A 19,861-nucleotide genomic window follows, 5' to 3' on the forward strand; every position below is an offset into this window, starting at 1 on the left:
AAAACAATCAACGATACAGCCAGAAAGATCATAGAATCATAGAGTTGGAAGAGACCACAAGGGCCATCCAGTCCAACCCCCTGCCAAGCAGGAAACACCATCAAAGCGTTCTTGACATATGTCTGTCAAGCCTCTGCTTAAAGACCTCCAAAGAAGGAGCTTCCACCACACTTCTTGGCAGCAAATTCCACTGTCAAACAGCTCTTACTGTCAGGAAGCTCTTCCTAATGTTTAGGTGGAATCTTCTTTCTTGTAGTTTGAATCCATTGCTCCGTGTCCGCTTCTCTGGAGCAGCAGAAAACAACCTTTCTCCCTCCTCTATATGGCATCCTTTAATATAGTTGAACATGGCTATCATATCACCCCCTTAACCTTCTCTTCTCCAGGCTAAACATACCCAGCTCCCTAAGGCGTTCCTCATAAGGCATTGTTTCCAGGCCTTTGACCAAGATGCATAAGGCATATGCATATCTAAGCATAGGTTCTTGAACATATATAATTACAATCAGAGTAAAAGAGACGTTTAAAAATACATCTCTAAAAACATACTTCTCCAGAGCAGGGCATGTTTAAAGTATGGAACTCCCTGCCACCTGAGTAGCTTTAAAACAGGATTGGGCAAAGTCATGGAGGCGAGGGCTACCAATGGCCACTAGCCACCACAACTCTGCTCTGTCTCCACGTTTGGAGGAAGCAATGCTTCTGAATACTGGATGCTGCAAACCGCAGGAGGGGAGAGGGCTCTTGTGCCCGGATCCTGCTTTGCAGATTTACCTTGGGGGAATCTGGTTGGCCACTGTGAGAGCAGGACGCTAGACTCGATGGGCCGCTGGCTTGACCCAGCAGGTTCTTATTATGTTCTTAAGGCCAGCAAAAGTTCTTGGTGGCCGTTTGACACAGGCCTGATTCATGCTCATCCTCTCCTCCCCACGCCCCACCGAAATAATTTGGGCTGCTTTGCCCCTTTTCTCTCCAACCCGCCGGCTGTCCTTCCCGTAATGGGCTGACCACAACGGCACAGCATATCCCAGCTTGCGGTTTCTGCTGCCTCGTCCGCCGTGCCAGAGAAACCCGGGGGTGATTTATTATTCCGCCCTCCTGGATAAACACCTCGGGACCTTGTTTGCTTTTTTGCTTCCCGGCCAGAGCGTTTGTGCAGATGGTTTCAATGTGCTCTTTCGCATCGAGCTTGTGGCAAATGCAAACCTGGGGCAGAGAGGGGAGAGAGTCTGAGAGGGAACACAAAGCAATTGAGGCAGGAGAATCCCACTCATTATCTAGCCTAGTTTAGATGTTAAGAGTCATTAAGAGTCATTAAAAACTTCCCTAACTTCTAAATGTTATATACGTTGTTTATTTCTTTGACATCTGATGGGAGGGCGTTCCACAGGGCGGGCGCCACCACCAAGAAGGCCCTCTGCCTGGTTCCCTGGAACCTCAAATCTCGCAGGGAGGGAACCGCCAGAAGGCCCTCGGAGCTGGACCTCAGTGTTTGGGCTGAATGATGGGGGGGGGGTGGAGACGCTCCTCAGGTCTACTAAGCCGAGGCAGTTTAGGGCAGGGGTTAGCAAACTTTTTCAGCAGGGAGCCAGTCCAGTTTGACCCCGGTGTTACCCTCCCCTAAGGTTTTATCCTACAGATATTTAAATGAGGTTCCACTTGTAGATTCCTAATTTTAAAATTGAATTTTAGCATTGTAGTTAATCTGTATTTTAATTGAATTGTTTCTTTTATGCTCGTTTTGATATTTTTGTTGTTAGCCGCCCTGAGCCCGGTCTTGACTGGGAAGGGCGGGGTATAATTATTATTATTATTATTATTATTATTATTATTGTTATTGTTATTGTTATTATTATGCCCCACAAATAACCCAGAGATGTATTTTAAATAAAAAGCACACATTCTGCTCATGTAAAAACACGCTGTTTCCCGGACCGTCCGCAGGCTGGATTTAGAAGACGATTGGGCCAGATCCGGCCCCCGGGCCTTGGTTTAGCCTGATCCGCACGGGTGCTTTTTGCATGCTCTTCGAGGTGACATGGATGATAGGAGAAATGGTTTTGTTTTGCACCCATCAGCGACTTGGGAGAAGCAAGCATCTGAGATAGAAAAACCCCACCTCAGAATGGTGGCAAGGACCAGCAATATTTGCCTCAGGAATCTGGTCCATCCAAACATCCCTTTCCCTTACAGCATCTCAAAGTGGGAAGGCGCGAAGGCTGCCAAGACCGCTGTACCCTGTGGGTAGCAGGAACCGGTCCCTCGGTGTTTGCCCAAGGCGGTTTGCAGCAATTCTGCTTCCCATCAGGGTCTCTCGGGGCTTATCTCCTGCCTCATTTCCAGGCAGCTGGGAGTTACGGCTGAGAAATGAAACCAAACAGGCCTCTTGCCACCATGCCCAAGCGCAGCATGTTTTCTTTGAACGGGGCATCCCGTGAGCAGACCGGATCTCGAACCAAATACCCCCCAAATCCCTCGTGTAAAACAAAGACCTGAATGTGGGGCTGAGGCTCTGCTGTTTTTCATATGGGTAGGTGCTGTTCATCACTAAATGTTCCCGCCATGCTTGGCTGATAGTGGAATTTCAGGGTGACTTCCGAAGTTCATAAATGGATGAAATATCCGAGGAATGTCCAAGTGCACAAACAAAGATATTTGATCGGGTTTGTGGAATTTCTCCAGGGTCACTTACTCCAGGAGCAAAACAAGTGTTCTGTGCACCTCTATGGCCTTTGCCAGTATCAACACTTACCTTTTGTCACACTCTTCCCAGGCACAGGTCTCTGCGAAAACCTGCTCTTTAAAGTTGAAGCAGAACAAACAGCCATCTGGCTTTACTGCAGATTTCTCTTTGCTCCAATTCAGCAGTAGAGAGCGGGTTTTCACGGGGAAAGCTCTGGAGCCAAAAAAAAGGGGGGGTGCTTGGACATGGACCATGCATGGAAAACATAGAGGAAAAGATAAGCCCTGAATTTCTGCTGCATTGACCGAAATTTCAAGGTGAATTTAAAGATTCCACCATGGAGCCACCTGGAATGAACAAAGACATAGGATTCTTATCTCATTATACATGATCAAGCTTTCCTTAGCACCTCAGCCCTTGCTCCTCCCCCCGCTAGACCAATTGCAGTCATTAACAGTCGTTAACAGTCATCAACAGGTTTACCACTCCTATCAGCCCATCACCTATTCCCATCACCCCCACCCTCTGAATATACATAAGGGTCTGGCTACTTCTGTTTCAGTGTATCTGAAGAAGTGTGCATGCACACAAAAGCTCATACCAAAATAAAAACTTAGTTGGTCTTTAAGGTGCTACTGAATGAATTTTTTTATTTTGCTTCGACTCAGACCAACACGGCTACCTACCTGTAATTAAAGATTCCTATTTGGGCAAACTCTCCAAGGAGTTTCAAGGGATGGAATAATCCTCTCTCTTTCCTCCCACCATGCACTGTTCTGGGGTTCATCGGGCCCCCAAACGGACAATTTTGAGGGCACACGAAGGGAGAGAACCCCATTGTACAGGCCAAAGTCCTTGTGCACAGCTTCTGCCGGTGGGAATCCTGTCCCCACATCTTTTCACCAGAATTGTGAAATTTCTCCTCCTAAGCTTGGCCGCTTTCCACAGACGATTCGTGGCTTCTGTTTCCATTGCAGCCCTTCAACTATAGATTTCTTTGCTTTGCTTTCCCAGATGGCTTCTGCATCCCCGAGTGGGACAACCTCATCTGTTGGCCCGAAGGTGCCCCAGGGAAGACAGTGGCCATGCCCTGCCCAGATTACATCTACGACTTCAACCACGAAGGTAAGACCATAGCTGCCAAGTCTCCCGTATTCCCTGGGAAACCCCTGTTTTTCCAGCTGTTCCCAGCCGGGGGAAAACGGATTTTTTTGTTTTTTCCCGGTTTATTCTGGCGCGGCGGCCATTTTGGAACTGGGCGGAGCATGCTCAGAAGCGACTTTTGATGCTGCTCTGCCCAGTTCCAAAATGGCGGCAGCGCTACTTCCGGTCTGCTACTTCCAGTCCGATCCCTTATTTTTCAGGCAGGTATGGGTAAGACCATTGTCTGGCCCAGTTTGACCAGCTGAGCTCTTTCGACAAGGAGGATGGGCAGCGAGTATGTAGAACGGCTGGACTTTGGGCCTCGGGGTTTCTTCTCCTGAGCTTCGCCCCGGAACACCTCGAAGGGCTGGCGCTCCTGTTGGAAAGAGGCCACGATCTTTGCTCTCCAGTGTAGGGAAACGTTGCTGGGAAGCGTGGGTCGCATCATGTTTCAGACTCTCCGGAGCTGGTATAACATATTCTGCAGAGCCTGCATTAATCCCAAAGCTCAGTTCCGTTCACCTGCAACAAAGGGGAATCTAGCTAACCTGCACTTTCTGAAACCTAACAGCCAGTCCTTTTTTGCAGTCCGCAGTGCTCTCAATTCGCAGTGCTGTTCTCCAGCCACGTGATGTGTGCTAAAAATCCACCAGTGCACAAAGACGCATTTATGAGCGAAAAGTAACGTGCAGAAATACATTCAGGGGGAATGGCTTTTTGCAGAAACCTACCTGCAAAAATACCTACCTGCACCTAGGGACCCAGGTGGCGCTGCGGGTTAAACCACAGAGCCTAGGGCTTGCTGATCAGAAGGTCGGCGGTTCGAATCCCTGCGACGGGGTGAGCTCCCGTTGCTCTGTCCCAGCTACTGCCAACCTGGCAGTTCAGAAGCACATCAAAGTGCAAGTAGATAAATAGGGACCGCTCCGGCGAGAAGGTAAACGACGTTTCTGTGCGCTGCTCTGGTTCGCCAGAAGCAGCTTTGTCATGCTGGCCACATGACCCGGAAGGTGTCGGCGGACAAACACCGGCTCCTTCGGCCTATAGAGCGAGATGAGCGCCGCAACCCCAGAGTCAGACGCGACTGGACCTGATCGTCAGGGGCCCCTTTACCTTTACCTACCTGAAAAAATACGCAAAATAAGAGAAATTGGCACTAAAACGCCGAGGAGGGTGGGGAGAATCACAAACGGAGAACAGAACAAAAGATGGGAAAGCCGAGAAATGGGGAGTAACGGAGGTGGAGATTCGCCCATCCTTAACTACTGCCTCGCCTCGCCTAAACTCTCACTTCTTCTCTTCCTTGCTAGGTCATGCCTATCGACGGTGTGACCTGAACGGCAGCTGGGCTCTGGTGCCCAGCAACAACCGCACTTGGGCCAACTACAGCGAGTGTGCCAAGTTCCTCACCATCAACACCACGGAAAGGGTGAGCTGCTTTCATTCCCACACACACACACACACACACACACACACACACACACACACACACATTTCCATCAGGCGGGGTTGGCTGCATTGCTTAATCAGACCTTAAGATTCCACCTAAACTTTAGGAAGAACTTCCTGACAGTAAGAGCTGTTCGACAGTGGGATTTGCTGCCAAGGAGTGTGGTGGACTCCCCTTCTTTGGAGGTCTTTAAGCAGAAGCTTGACAGCCATATGTAAGGAATGCTTTGATGTTTCCTGCTTGGCAGGGGGTTGGACTGGATGGCCCTTGTGGTCTCTTCCAACTCTATGTTTCTATGATTCTATGATCCTGGGCCTGTCACATGCAGACCTCAGCTGCGGAGCCAGTGTCGGATACATATAAGCTAAACAAGCTAGGGATGCGGGTGGTGCTGTGGGTTAAACTACAGAGCCTAGGGCTTGCCGATCAGAAGGTCGGTGGTTTGAATCCCCGTGACGGGGTGAGCTCCCATTGTTCAGTCCCAGCTCCTGCCAACCTAGCAGTTCGAAAGCATGTCAAAGTTCAAGTAGATAAATAGGTACCACTCCGGCAGGAAGGTAAACGGCGTTTGCATGCGCTGCTGTGGTTTGCCAGAAGCGGCTTAGTCATGCTGGCCACATGACCCAGAAGCTGTACGCCGGCTCCCTCGGCCAATAACGTGAGATGAGCGCCGCAACCCCAGAGTCGTCCACGACTGGACCTGATGGTCAGGGCTCCCTTTACCTTTAAACAAGCTATAGCTTAGGGGCCCGCTCTCTTGGGGGGCACCAAAAAATTTAAAGGGGAAAAAACTGGATGCACATTTCCAAAATATAAGATAAAAACAAATAAAATAAAACCTACATAGAGCAACCGTGTTTTGTGTTGTGTAGGCTCCTAGGATGTGAGTCATGGGCCGCGCCTGCTATCCTGCTCCCTAAAATATCACTGGTTTGCTCCTTTCTATATATAGGGTGCCTACATTCTGCATGGACTGGTTGCACGGTAACATGTGCAAATGGCTTGAGATACCTATTAGGTCCATAAATTACCATATAGCATATATTCAACACAAAAAAAACAGTGACAATTTGTTGTTGACAAAGGACAGCTGGGCATATAAAGGACCCCATTACCTTGAGTAGCATAGGGGCCCTCCAGGTCTCAGGCTGAGGGCTTCAATCTCCAGGTGGGGAAGAGGAGGAGGAGGAGGAGGAGGAGGAGGAGGAGGAAGAAGAAGAAGAAGAAGAAGAAGAAGAAGAAGAAGAAGAAGAAGAAGAAGAAGAAGAAGAAGAAGAAGAAGAAGAAGAAGAAGAAGAAGAAGAAGAAGAAGAAGAAGAAGAACTTCACCCTGGAAAGAAAAGAAAAGAGCATGCCCTCTCTGCTTCCTCCTGTCTGTCAGGGGCTGGACTGAGGAGGAATGGTAGGAGCTTCCCCCCCCCCCTTGCACCTTCCTGAGAAGAGGAGGACAGTATAGATTTAGAACAGTGGTTTGCAGAAGGGCATAGTTCAGAGGGTGCAGAGGAGAAAAGCTGGGAAATATTGGGATAGCAGCAGCAGGAAGGAGAAGCACTGGAGGAGAGACAGATAGTAGACTCGGTGTCTCTTGAAAGCGTTCCTGACCCCACCCGAGCCGGCTACAGGGAACCAGGCAGAGGGACTTCTCGGTGGTGGCGCCTGCCCTGTGGAACGCCATTGCGTCAGATGTCAAAGAGATAAATAACTATATGATTTTCAGAAGACATCTGAAGGCAGCTCTGTTTAAGGAAGTTTTATTGTTTGATGTTTTATCACAATATGATTGTTGTTGTTGTTCTGTTGGGAGCTGCCCAGAGTGGCTGGGGAATCCCAGCCAGATGGGCAGGGTATAAATGATATATTATTATTATTATTATTATTATTATTATTATTATTATTATTAGAGAGATTCCTTTGTCTCTCATTGTGATTATTGAATAAACTAATTGGTAAGAATGCTTTTGAATTATGGTGCTGGAGGAGACTCTTGAGAGTCCCATGGACTGCAAGAAGATCAAACCTATCCATTCTGAAGGAAATCAGCCCTGAGCGCTCACTGGAAGGACAGATCCTGAAGCTGAGGCTCCAAGACTTTGGCCACCTCGTGAGAAGAGAAGACTTCCTGGAAAAGACCCTGATGTTGGGAAAGATTGAGGGCAGAAGGAGAAGGGGACAACAGAGGACGAGATGGTTGGACAGTGTTCTCGAAGCTACGAACATGAGTCTGACCAAACTGTGGGAGGCAGTGGAAGACAGGAGTGCCTGGCGTGCTCTGGTCCGTGGGGCGGAACAGTCATTAAAAAACAACGAAACATTCGCAATCCCTCTCCGCAAGGAGCTCTGGGAATTGTTGCTCTTTGAGGGGCCGTCCACAAACTACAGCTCCCAGAAATCTTTGGGGCAAGCCAGGACTGTTTCAAGCTGCATTGTAGAGCTTTAAATATGTGGCCCATGAATGTGGCCTTTCAGGGAGCAAAGAGCAGCAGGCTGGTGCTGCCGAGCTACCTGGACGTCCCGGTGGGAACCCTGCGCATGGAGGGGGGCGGGAAGGCACCGTTTCTCTGCATCCATGCCCACCGGCTGAATCCAACCGCGGCTATTGCCTCTCTGTTTGTTTAGCTTCTGAATAGATTAAGTTTGGCAAGCGCACATTTCCAGCGGTGAATACGGCCAGGAAAACATTCCCAGGTCCTGGGGATTCTGATGTAATAGGGCTGAGGTTTGCATTCCGGAGCAGCGCGGCTCTCTCCAAAGGCAGATCGAAAACCAGAGATGTCATTTCAAAAGCGCTCTGGCTTCGCCTGCCTTACTGAAACTTGCAAGGGGAAAGGGATGGGGGTTTTGCGCTGCAAGGAGAGGGGAAAGGTCTCGCGAAGGGTGGAAAGATCTGGGCTTAAGATGAGCCACGGGTTTTCTGAATGTCCTATTGGAGAAAGGGATGCCATCGTTCACTCATTTCTTTAAGACATTTATATATACAGTGGTGCCTTGCTTAACGAATGCCCTGCTTAACGAAAGGATTTTTCGAGCGGAGGTTGCCTCGCTAGACGAATTCGTTTTATGAAAAATTCGTCTAGCGAATCACGGTTTCCCATAGGAATGCATTGAAATTCAATTAATGCGTTCCTATGGGCAAAAAAAATTCCAAATTTTTTTTCAATGCATTCCTATGGGATTCGCTAGACGAATTTTTCATTATAAGAAAAGACCCGTGGAATGAATTAAATTCATCTAGCGAGACACCACTGTATATATTTATGAATACATATGTAAAACCAATAAAAATCATTTATGGGGAAAAAATAAAAAGTATATTTACGTGCCCCCACTTCATAAAATCTCAAAGCATTTCCCAACAACTGTACATAAAAAGCATGCAACAAAAACCAGAAAAAGCAATGAGACGAGAGTTTTCAGTCTATCAAAAGTCTTAAATTATTGTTTCTAATTTTTTAATTCATGACAACTATCTTTTTCTGAAACTTCTTTTCTTACGATCAAGCGGCGTGTAGACTTTATGAATTAAATCAATTCGTATAGTCTGTAGGTAGCCGCCCAGAGTGGCTGGGGCAAGCCAGTCAGACGTACAGGGTACACAAAAAACAAATTAATAATAATAATAATAATAATAATAATAATAATAATATAAGTGATAAATAAAACCCGGCCTCACTTAACTATTGTGGGAAGATGTATCCTTAACTGCCTACATTGGTCTGGCAGAAAAAGGAAAGCTCTCAGCAGGCGTTTTTTTAAAAAAAGCTGGCACGGAAGGCACCCACTGAAAATCTAGTGGCAGAGAGTTCCGCAGGACTTGGCTGATGACACGAAAGGCTCGGTTTCTCGTTGTTGTCAAACGAGCCTTGCCAACTCGGGGAATGACCAACGACTCACCTTCAGATGATCTCCGTGATCAAGCTGGGATAGAAGGGTTCAGACGAGCCCTGATATAACCTGCATCTAAGTTGTTCAGGACTCTGTCAATTAATATGTTGAGCCCCACAAAGAGTTTATTGCAGCAATCTAGCCTTGAGGTTACCAGTGCATGGAATGCCATGCTCAGGCTTTCCCTGTCCCTGTTATATGCCAGGGAAAGGCTGCCCAAGCTGACTTAAATCTCCTCCAGGCAACCTATTCATTGAGCGTACATCTCTCATTACAGTGGTACCTTGGTTCTCAAACTTAATCCATTCCAAAACCAAAGCTTTCCAAAACCAAGGCGTGCTTTCTCATAGAAAGTAATACAAATGAGGGTTGAGTTCATATGAGGTTTTTTCCCCCCCTTTTTTTCCTTTTTCCTTTTGTTTTTGTTTTTTGGGGGGGGGTTGGGATTGCTTTCCCCCCCCTTTACATTCTTCTTTCTTTTTTCCCTTTTTAAAAGACATGTATGGATAGATAGCTGGGTGGACATCCTCCTCTGTCTTCCCTCGTTACCCTAGGGCCCACTGGTGGCAGAGGTGAGCCCTGGGAGGGGAGATGGGGGGAGGGGATAAACCCAACTACAAAATGGACCACCCTCGACTGCTCGACCTGTTTGGGACTCTCTCGTGGCAGGAGGGGGCCTCGTGGGGGGGGCAGAAAAGGGTGGATGAATCTGATATGTGTGTCTTGTTTTATTTTTTGTAAAATCAATAACATTATTTTTTTTTATAAAAAAAAAGAAAAAAAACAAGGCTTGGGTTCTAAACTATTAGTGCAAACAACGGTTTGATGCCATGTCTGAATTGAATCACTGCATTCTTCAAATTAAAACGGTAAAAAAAAATTGCGGAATGAGTTTCCTGCGAGTAAACATTTCTATGAGTGTGACAGTTTGTAGACAATATAAGCTCAGCAAGCTACACTCTAGTTTGTCCTGTTTTTTATTTTTTTCCCTACTGCAAAAAAGATCGTCATCTAGAATGATGGCAATTGATACAGTAATGTGTTTACATAAATAAAAAGGCATATAATTTACATTGCAAAAAAAGAAAGAAAAAGAAAGTAATACAAAACGGATTAATCCATTCCAGACCTTTTTTAAAAAAAACAACAACTCCTAAAACAGCACTTTAACATGATTGTTACTATCTAACGAGACCATTGATCCATAAAATGAAAGCAATAATCAATGTACTGTACTATAAAAAAATAAGACAGTATTGCAGATGATTAAGAAAAAATTCTTACCTGCACTCATGAATGATAGTCATTGATCGGATGGGGGGCTTTTATACATTTCCGCAATCAATCAATCAATCCGTAGCTGAACTGGGTTCCACACAGTCACAAAAACAAATTAACCAAAAAAAGCCTGACAAACAAAAATGCAAAATGAATAGCAAAAACAAAAGCACCAAACTTAATCCGTTCCGGAAGTCCGTTTGACTTCCGAAATGTTCGAAAACCAAGGCGCAGCTTCTGATTGGTGCAGGCACCCCGGAAACAATAGCCGACAGCCGCATCGGACGTTCGGCTTCCGAAAAACATTCGGAAACCGAAACGCTTCTGGGTTTTCAGCATTTGAAAACACAGGCGTTGGAGTATCAAGGCGTTTGAGAACCAAGGTATCACTGTATTTTCCTGAAGCTTATCAACATAGCATAGATTATATTTATTGAGCATTTGCTCTGGCTTGCTTGCGGAGAAGTTGTGCAACAATAAGCACTCATCTTGAATTCTCCCCGATTGGCTTCTGTGGCATTTACACTCCCGCCCCCCCTCCGTTCATCATTTATTCATCCCACACTTTTCAATCCATCTCCCTCTCACTTTCCTAACCGCAGAAAGCCCACTGTTGTTCTTCAAATGGGTACGCCAGGCTGGGGCGGCAGACAGCTTTAATCCACGTTAATTGCACCAACCTAAAGAGCCTTGAAACCCTTTCTGTAAAATACTCAGCAGCCCGGAGGCAGTCTTTCAAGCAGCAAAGCAGCATTAAAACAATAGAAACTCACTTTTAAATACATCTCTCTCTCTCTCTCTCTCTCTCTCTCTCTCTCTCTCCCCACATAATTGATCTCAGCTGCTTGGAGAGACAATAACTGCAAAGTAGAATAAAAAGTAGAATACAGTGGAACCTCGGTTTATGAACACCTTGGTTTTTGAATTTTCGGTTTACGAACGCCGCGGACCCATCTGGAACGGATTAATTCACTTTCCATTACTTTCAATGGGAAAGTTTGCTTCAGTTTATGAACGCTTCAGTTTATGAACAGACCTCCAGAACCAATTACACCCATGCTTCGGGTTAAGTACGCTTCAGGTTGAGTACTCCACGGACCCGTCTGGAACGGATTAATCCACTTTCCATTACTTTCAATGGGAAAGTTCACTTCAGTTTATGAACGCTTCAGTTTATGAACAGACTTCCGGAACCAATTGTGTTCATAAACCGAGGTACCACTGTACTGGGTGTTCCCAGTGATGTATGGAAGTGAGAGCTGGACCATAAAGAAGGCTGACCACTGAAGAATTGATGCTTTTGAATTACAGTATGGTGCTGGAGGAGACTCTTGAGAGTCCCATGGACTGCAAGAAGATCAAACCTATCCATTCTGAAGGAAATCAGCCCTGAGTGCTCACTGGAAGGACAGATCCTGAAGCTGAGGCTCCAATACTTTGGCCACCTCATGAGAAGAGAAGACTCCCTGGAAAAAGACCCTCATGTTGGGAAAGATGGAGGGCACAAGGAGAAGGGGACGACAGAGGACGAGATGGTTGGACAGTGTTCTCGAAGCCACCAACATGAGTCTGACCAAACTGCGGGAGGCAGTGGAAGACAGGAGTGCCTGGCGTGCTATGGTCCATGAGGTCACAAAGAGTCGGACACGACTAAATGACTAAACAACAACAGAATAAAAAGATCGGAAGTAAAGCAATCTAGTTACAAAACCGAAAATGGAAGCAGGTCAAAGGCCACTTTTGGTAACATGCTGATGGGAAGATACATGTTTTTAATGTTGGTTTAAACGGTGGTGAAAATGGAACCTTGCACAATTCCTTTGGCGGAGAGTTCCAGAGATACAGGGCCACCACTGGATAGGCCTTGTCTCTTGTGTCCAACAGTGTGGTGGACCTCCACAGCCCTGCTTCTTTCTAAAAAACCTGTTTGATCAAATTCATTGGGCCAAAGGAGATGTTTGTGTGGAGCCAGGAGAAAAATGCCTCTGTTTTTCCACTTGGAAGCTCTCTTTAAAACTAATTCTGCCTCAATCCTGAATTGATAGGAAGTGGCCGTCCTCTGCACACATTCCAGCCTGTCGATCAAGCAGGATAATTTGATTTTAAAGAGTAGAAACATACAACCTAAAACAATTCAAAATCCAAATATTGAGATTACTCTGACTCTCCTGACTTCCCCTCCCCTCCCATCCCTTCCATGGGTCATAATGGTAATATTTACGATTGCATATCAATACTTATCCAATTTTTTATCCTTCTACATTATCCATACCTTCCGTTACTTTACAAGTGTTGCATACATAAACCATCTTTTCTCGTCCTTTGGTATCTTGGTACCTATAATTCCTAATGAAAAAGCTTCTGTTTTTTTAACAAAGTTTTTTTAAAACATTTTTTTCTTTTCATTATATATCATCTCCCAGAAATTTTAAACAAAAATTTAAAAAATCCTTCCAGTTGCACCTTGGAGACCAACTAAGTCTGCTCTTTGTATGAGCTTTCGTGTGCATGCACACTTTTTCAGATACACTGAAATAGAAGCCACCAGACCTTTATATATAGTGAGAGGGTGGGGAGGGGTATTACTCAGAAGGGTGGTGGGAATGGGTGATTGGCTGATAGGTGTGGTAAACCTGTTGACGACAGCAATTGGTCTTACAGGAAAAAAGCAAGGGGTGAGATGGCTAAAAATAGCTTTATTATGTATAATGAGATAAGAATCCAATGTCTCTATTCAGACCAGGTTTCTCCATAGTTTTAAGTTTGGTAATAAGTTGCAATTCAGCAACTTCTCTTTCCAGTCTATTGCTTTCCAGGATTGCTTTCAGATGGCTCGGAGGGGGGGGTCAGATAACTCCATACCCTCCAACATTTCTCTGACGAAATTAGAGACGTCTTAAGGGAAAGTGGGATGTTCTGGGATGAAATCAGAAACCGGGACAGTTTCTCCAAATCAGGGACACTTGGAGGGTCTGCCCCGAGAGCATCTGCTTTGCATGCAAAGGTCCCAGTTTCAACCCCCGACCATAGCTGCCAAGTTTTCCCTTTTCTCGCGAGGAAGCCTATTCAGCATAAGGGGAAATCCCTTAAAAAAAGGGATAACTTGGCAGCTATGCCCCCGACATCTCCAAATAGGTAGAAAATTCCCTGCCTGAGCTGCTGCCAGTCAGTGCAGGTAATACCAAGCAGGATGCACCAATGGTCTGACTCTGTATAAGACAGCTCCCTGTGTTCCTTCGCAGAGAAACCAAATTAACGGCAGTTTCTCAATGCAATTCCCTTAACATTCTCTTTCTCCCCTTACTTTGTGTCTGCTTCAGGAAGTCTTCGACCGCCTTTATTTGATTTACACCGTTGGGTATTCCATCTCGCTGGGGTCTCTAACCATCGCTGTCCTTATCCTAGGATACTTCAGGTAAGTAGCTGCAACGTCTCGTCTGCACTGCCATAAGCAGTGTGTGAGCACACAGGTATCTATTTTGAACATTTTTAAGGACTGCAGAAGTCTCGGCTACCCATTGCCTGAACTGCTTTAGTCCTACAGCAAGGGTGGTGAACCTCCGGATCAGGTCAGGGGCAAACTGCGGCCCTCTGAGCATCTTGACCCGGCCCTTGGTACTCTCCCTCCCAGGCCATGCCTGGCTCTGCTGGCCTGGGTCCCCGTTGCTGAAGACAAAGAGCTGTTTTCAAGGGCTTTGATGCTTAGATCAGCGGTGGCGAACCTATGGCACGCATGCCAGAGGGGGCACTCAGAGCCCTCTCTGTGTGCACATGCGCCGTCGCCCCAGCACAGAGCCGGCAGAAGGTGAGGGCGGCGCATCAAGTCCTCAGCTCAAATTGGGCAGCCGGGCAGCCGCCTTCTTCCTCCTCCTGCCCGGCGCCTCCCATTGGCGTGTCATGCGGGAGCCAACAGGGGAGGATGGCATCGCTGGCGGGCCTCAAGAAGCCACTTTGTTCCAGCGCTGGGTAGCTCCGGGCCCCACCAGCCTTGCCGCGCCATGATTGTCCCCCACTTGCTGGCGTACTTCTTCACCAAGCTCAACCACAGCCAAGTGCAGCGGGTGAGGGCACGCCCGGGGCCACGCCAGACAACCTGCGTAGGGGCCGGTTGGGGTGGGTGAGGGAGCTGGGCTAGCACGTGCGGCAGCCCCCAGGGTCCTTTCAGGAAATGGCAGCGCAATGGGGGGGCACTGCTCTGCACGCGCTCAGAGGGCCACGCCGAGAACACTTGCTTGCTCAAGCTGGAGCTTAAAAGCGGGAAATTCCCGTCTGCGCGGTCGATGCAGAGATCTCATGGAAATGAAATCCTTAAAGTGTGGAATTCTCTGCCAAATAATTTTTAGTCAATGAAAGCACTTCAGATTGCTTTGCTTACTTTGTTTGGATCATCTTATGCTTGTGAGCAGTTGGAAGCTCTGTTATTGTTTCTGAGCACAATTCAAAGTGTTGGTGTGGACCTTGAAAGCCCTAAACAGCCTTGGCCCAGTATACCTGAATGAGCGTCTCCACCCCCATCGTTCTGCACGGACACTGAGGTCCAGCACCAAGGGCCTTCTGGCGGTTCCCTTGCTGCAAGAAGCCAAGTTACAGGGAACCAGGCATAGGGCCTTCTCGGTAGTGGCGCCCACCTTGTGGAACACCCTCCCACCAGATGTCAAAGAGAAAAACAACTACAGACTTTTAGAAGACATCTGAAGGCAGCCCTGTTTAGGGAAGCTTTTAATGTTTAATAGATTATGCTATTTTAATATTCTGTTGGAAGCCGCCCAGAGTGGCTGGGGGAACCCAGCCAGATGGACGGGGTATTAATAATAATAAGAATAATAAGAATAATAATATGCTGTTGTTGTTGTTGTTGTTGTTGTTGTGTTTTTCTTTTAAGACAAAAGATGTTAATGTATGAGTTGTTTATTTCCTAACCTAAAACTTCAGTATTCAGGTTAAATTGCTGTGTTGGCCCTTTGCGATTAAGAAGTGGGTTTGAGATTGCAGTTTGGGCACTCGGCCTCTAAAAGGTTCACCATCACTGCCTTAGATGATCTGCTGTCCAATGGAACAACAGCAAACTGAATGGGCAGAAAGTTCCCCAAGCAAGAAGTCTTGCAAAAATCTGAGTTTCCTTCCCCTTTCCGTCCAAATTTTTCCTGCAGAAGTGGTGTGGGGGTGGAGGAATCTCCTGGAGAGCAGGTCTGCCATGGGGAAATCCTTTCCTGAGCAAATGGGTCTCTCTTTTTTAATTTTTATTTTAAGTTTTTTTTACAAGTCTTGTTTACCTTCAAATAAAATCAATTTCGATACATATATAGGATTCCTTGAATCCTTGGTTTTCCCTCCCCACCCCCACCCAGTTTCCATTGTAAATCTTTTTCTCCTGCATCTTATAATGTTATCCTTTTTTTTTACGCTCCCAAATTTAACCATAAAACTATTGCATTACAAGTGTTACGGTAATCCTGATAATGTTTTTAAAATGTTTACAGTGTTCTTCAAGAGACGCTTTAAAATTTCCCCAATCTTTATTAAATTTCTTATCTTCTTGGTTTCTGATCCTTCCATTTCGGCATAGTCCATCTTCTTGGTTATCTCTGGTTGGGACTTTGTCTTCCTTCCATCTCTGGGCGAAAAGCATTCTCGCAGCTGTCGTCGCATACATAAATAGTCTTTTCTGCTCTTTTGGTATCTCTTCACCACTAATTCCTAATAAAAAGGCTTCTGGTTTTGTCACAAAAGTTATCTTAAACATTTCCCCCAACTCATTACATAATCGTTTCCCAGAATGCTTTTGTTATCTTGCATGTCCACCACATATGGCAGAAAGTGCCTTCCTTTTCTTTACATTTCCAACATATATTTGTAGCAGTTCTATACATTGTTGCTAACCTAAGAGACGGCCCTTCTCACTCCCCACAACTCATCCCTCTTCCGCCTTCTGTTTCCCACGCCAGGCGCTTGCACTGCACAAGGAATTACATCCACATGCACCTGTTTGTCTCCTACATGCTGCGAGCCATCAGCATCTTCGTGAAGGACGCCGTCCTGTACTCCGGCTCGGCGCTGGAAGAGATGGAGCGGATCTCGGAAGAAGACTTCAAGTCCATCACGGAGGCACCTCCAGCAGACAAGTCCCAGTTGGTGAGTATGAGCCCCTGGGCAGCAGCAACCCTCGGTACAACACCTCTACTGGATTCGACAGTTAAAACAGGGGTGGGTTAGAACAGGGTTGCACCTCTGGGCACTTAAGGAACTGGTGGGCATCCCAGAATCCCAGAAGAGGAGGACCATAAGAGTGTCTGAAGAGGTGGTTGCATCAGTCCAGTGGCCCATCTAGTCCAGCATCCTTATTTTTTATTATTCGATTTTATAATTAACACTAGCTGTACCCGGCCACGTGTTGCTGTGGCTCAGTCAGGGCCCCCGTTTCCCAGGACATGCATATGACATCATGACACCCCTCTCTCTGTTGCCGCAGTGTGTGACATCATCTTCCCCCATGTGACATCACCCTCCACCTCGACACCCCCCCTCCCCCTCGCATACCGTATGCATATTTTGTGAAGGGCAGACGGCCCAGTTGCAGTTCCTTATGGAAGGCGGACATGCCGAGGGCAGGGGGAAGAGGCGAGGCAGCGGCAAAGGAAAAGGATCCGGGCCCCCAGTCTCCCAGAAGGAGCCACCTACCGTATGCACATTTTGGGGAGGACCTAGCCACTTCCCCCAGCGGATTCCGGCGGGCAAGGGGGCAGGCGGCCCAGGTGCAGCTCCTTATCAAAGGCGGACATGCTAAGGGCAGCGGGGAGAGGCGAGGTGCCAGCGGCGAAGGGACAGGATCCAGTCCCTACTCTGATACACCCTGTGTGTCTGGAGAAGTGTGCATGCACACAAAAGCTCATACCAATGATAAACTTAGTTGGTCTCTAAGGTGCTGCTGGAAGGAATTTTTTGTTTGTTTGTTTCTTATATTCCCAGTGGTTAATATCCCTTAACCACTAGATGGCACCACTCCCCATTCTAGCACACACACACACAATCTCTCTCTCTCTCTCTCTCTCTCTCTCTCTCTCTCTCTCTCTCTCTCTCTCTCTCTCTCTCTCTCTCTCTCTCTCTCTTAAATCAAGCTCCAACATCCTTTCTCTGCTTCCCTCATTATTCTCTCATTTAATCCAAGGATCCATCTCTGGCAACATGTTATGAACTCGAACTGCTGCTCATTCACTCCCCAAGGGGCGAGTGCCTTTGCAATCAAACATGCCATTGCTATGGATCTGCGTTCAAATCACTGACAAGGTTAAAAAATAAAACCCAAACGGTCTCCAACAATTCCAGTCGGCCTTGACTAAGGACGTAAGGAGCCCTGCAGCTGACTCAGGTCAAAGGTATCTAGACCAGCACCGTGTTCCCACATGCCTCTTCTGGGAAACCAGCTGGTCTTCAGAGCCGTTGCTTTCTCCAACTGTGGACACGACAGCATAGCCACGTGGCTAGTAGCCATCGATAGCCCCCTCTTTCATGAATTTGTCTTTCTTGAAGCCACCCAAGTTGGTGACCATCGGTGCCTCCTGTGGGAGGGTGTTCCGTAGCTTTGTTGTTGTTTAGTCGTTTAGTCGTGTCCGACTCTTCGTGACCCCATGGACCATAGAACGCCAGGCACTCCTGTCTTGCACTGCCTCCCGCAGTTTGGTCAAACTCATGTTCGTAGCTTCGAGAACACTGTCCAACCATCTCATCCTCTGTCATCCCCTTCTCCTAGTGCCCTCCATCTTTCCCAACATCAGGGTCTTTTCCAGGGAGTCTTCTCTTCTCTATCTGTCCTTCCAGTGAGCACTCAGGGCTGATTTCCTTCAGAATGGATAGGTTTGATCTTCTTGCAGTCCATGGGACTCTCAAGAGTCTCCTCCAGCACCATAATTCAAAAGCATCAATTCTTTGGCGATCAGCCTTCTTGATGGTCCAGCTCTCACTTCCATACATCACTACTGGGAAAACCATAGCTTTAACTATACGGACCTTGTTCCGTAGCTTAGCTATGTGCTTTGTCAGGGTGGCGCTGTGGTCTAAACCACCGAGCCTCTTGGGCTTGCCAATCCGAAGGTCAGCGGTTCGAATCCCCGCAATGGGGTGAGCTCCTTTTGCTCGGTCCCAGCTCCTTCCAACCTAGCAGTTCGAAAGCAAGCCAGTGCAAGTAGATAAATAAGTATCGCTGTGGCGGGAAGGTCAACGGTGTTTCCATGCGCTCCGTCACTGTGTCCTGTTGTGCCGGAAGCAGTTTAGTCCTGCTGGCCACATGACCCTGAAAGCTGTCTGTGGACAAACGCCAGTTCCCTCGGCCTGAAAGCGAGATGAGCACCACAACTCCATAGTCGCCTTTGGCTGGACTTAAGCATCCAGGGGTCCCTTACCCTTTTTTTAAAAAAAAACCTTTGTCAGGGCTATTTTTCTAGAAAAAGAAGTGCTCTTATCATAGCAATGGAGAAGTGCCAGAAACCACCTGAGAGGTGCCAGAACAGAGTTCCGGCTGGGGAAAAAAGCCTGAGCTGAAACTCGCCAAAACTCAGTGTCTGCATCTCCCAGTAGGGCACCATAGACATCCTTAAGTGAACAAGGGAGGTGTTCATGGTGAGTTCCAGCACCTCCTTTTTACAGAAAAATGGTGCTGTGCTTCACGAAGAAGTACTTCCTGTTATCTGTCCTGGATATTCCAACAGGAAGATGAGAGATCCCTCTCCTGGGTGCATCTTAGCGGGGGGGGGGGTGGTATACCTGAAGAAGCGTCTCCACCTCCATCGCTCTGCCCGGACACTGAGGCCCAGTGCCGAGGGCCTTCTGGCGGTTCCCTTGCTGCGAGAAGTCAAGTTACAGGGAACCAGGCAGAAGGACCTTCTCGGTAGTGGCGCCCGCCCTGTGGAACGCCCTCCCATCAGATGTCAAAGAGAAAAACAGCTACCAGACTTTTAGAAGACATCTGAAGGCAGCCCTGTTTAGGGAAGCTTTTAATCTTTAAGAAATTAGTGTACTGTATTCTAATTAGTGTATTTTAATATTTCTGTTGGAAGCCGCCCAGAGTGGCTGGGGAAACCCAGCCAGATGGGCGGGGTATAAATAATATATTATTATTATTATTATTATTATTATTATTATTATTATTATTATTATTATAGTGGGGATGAACAGCAGGTTCCTCAATGGCCTTGATGATGATGCTAGTGGTGAGGTCTTATCGAACCCAGCTCTGCATATAATCAAAGTATAATGCACACCGAATGTCCCACTGCAATTCGTATTATGACTCAAAATAATATCAGCACAAAGCATAGACGTACAGTCACAAGGAGCTTGAAAAAAAATATGTACACGGTCTTGCAATTCGCTATTCAATACAGCCGAGATTGAGAGTTCAACCTTGTAGTAAATCTTGTAGATAAGGACTG

At 47.0% G+C, this 19,861-nt stretch overlaps 1 protein-coding gene across 1 annotated transcript in view; it reads left to right on the plus strand.

The window, feature by feature from the left end:
• The window catches only part of PTH1R (parathyroid hormone 1 receptor), a 133,718-nt gene that overhangs the window by 84,585 nt on the left and 29,272 nt on the right, over positions 1-19,861 (plus strand). The window contains exons 3-6 of the mRNA XM_060280998.2: positions 3,698-3,808; positions 5,137-5,255; positions 13,757-13,851; positions 16,382-16,568. Coding sequence (XP_060136981.1) covers positions 3,698-3,808; positions 5,137-5,255; positions 13,757-13,851; positions 16,382-16,568 — 512 coding nt within the window. The remainder of the gene's footprint in view (positions 1-3,697; positions 3,809-5,136; positions 5,256-13,756; positions 13,852-16,381; positions 16,569-19,861) is intronic.

Source organism: Zootoca vivipara, chromosome 11 (genome assembly GCF_965207765.1).
Source record: "Zootoca vivipara chromosome 11, rZooViv2.hap1.1, whole genome shotgun sequence".
In the NCBI taxonomy this organism is placed as follows: Eukaryota; Metazoa; Chordata; class Lepidosauria; order Squamata; family Lacertidae; genus Zootoca; species Zootoca vivipara.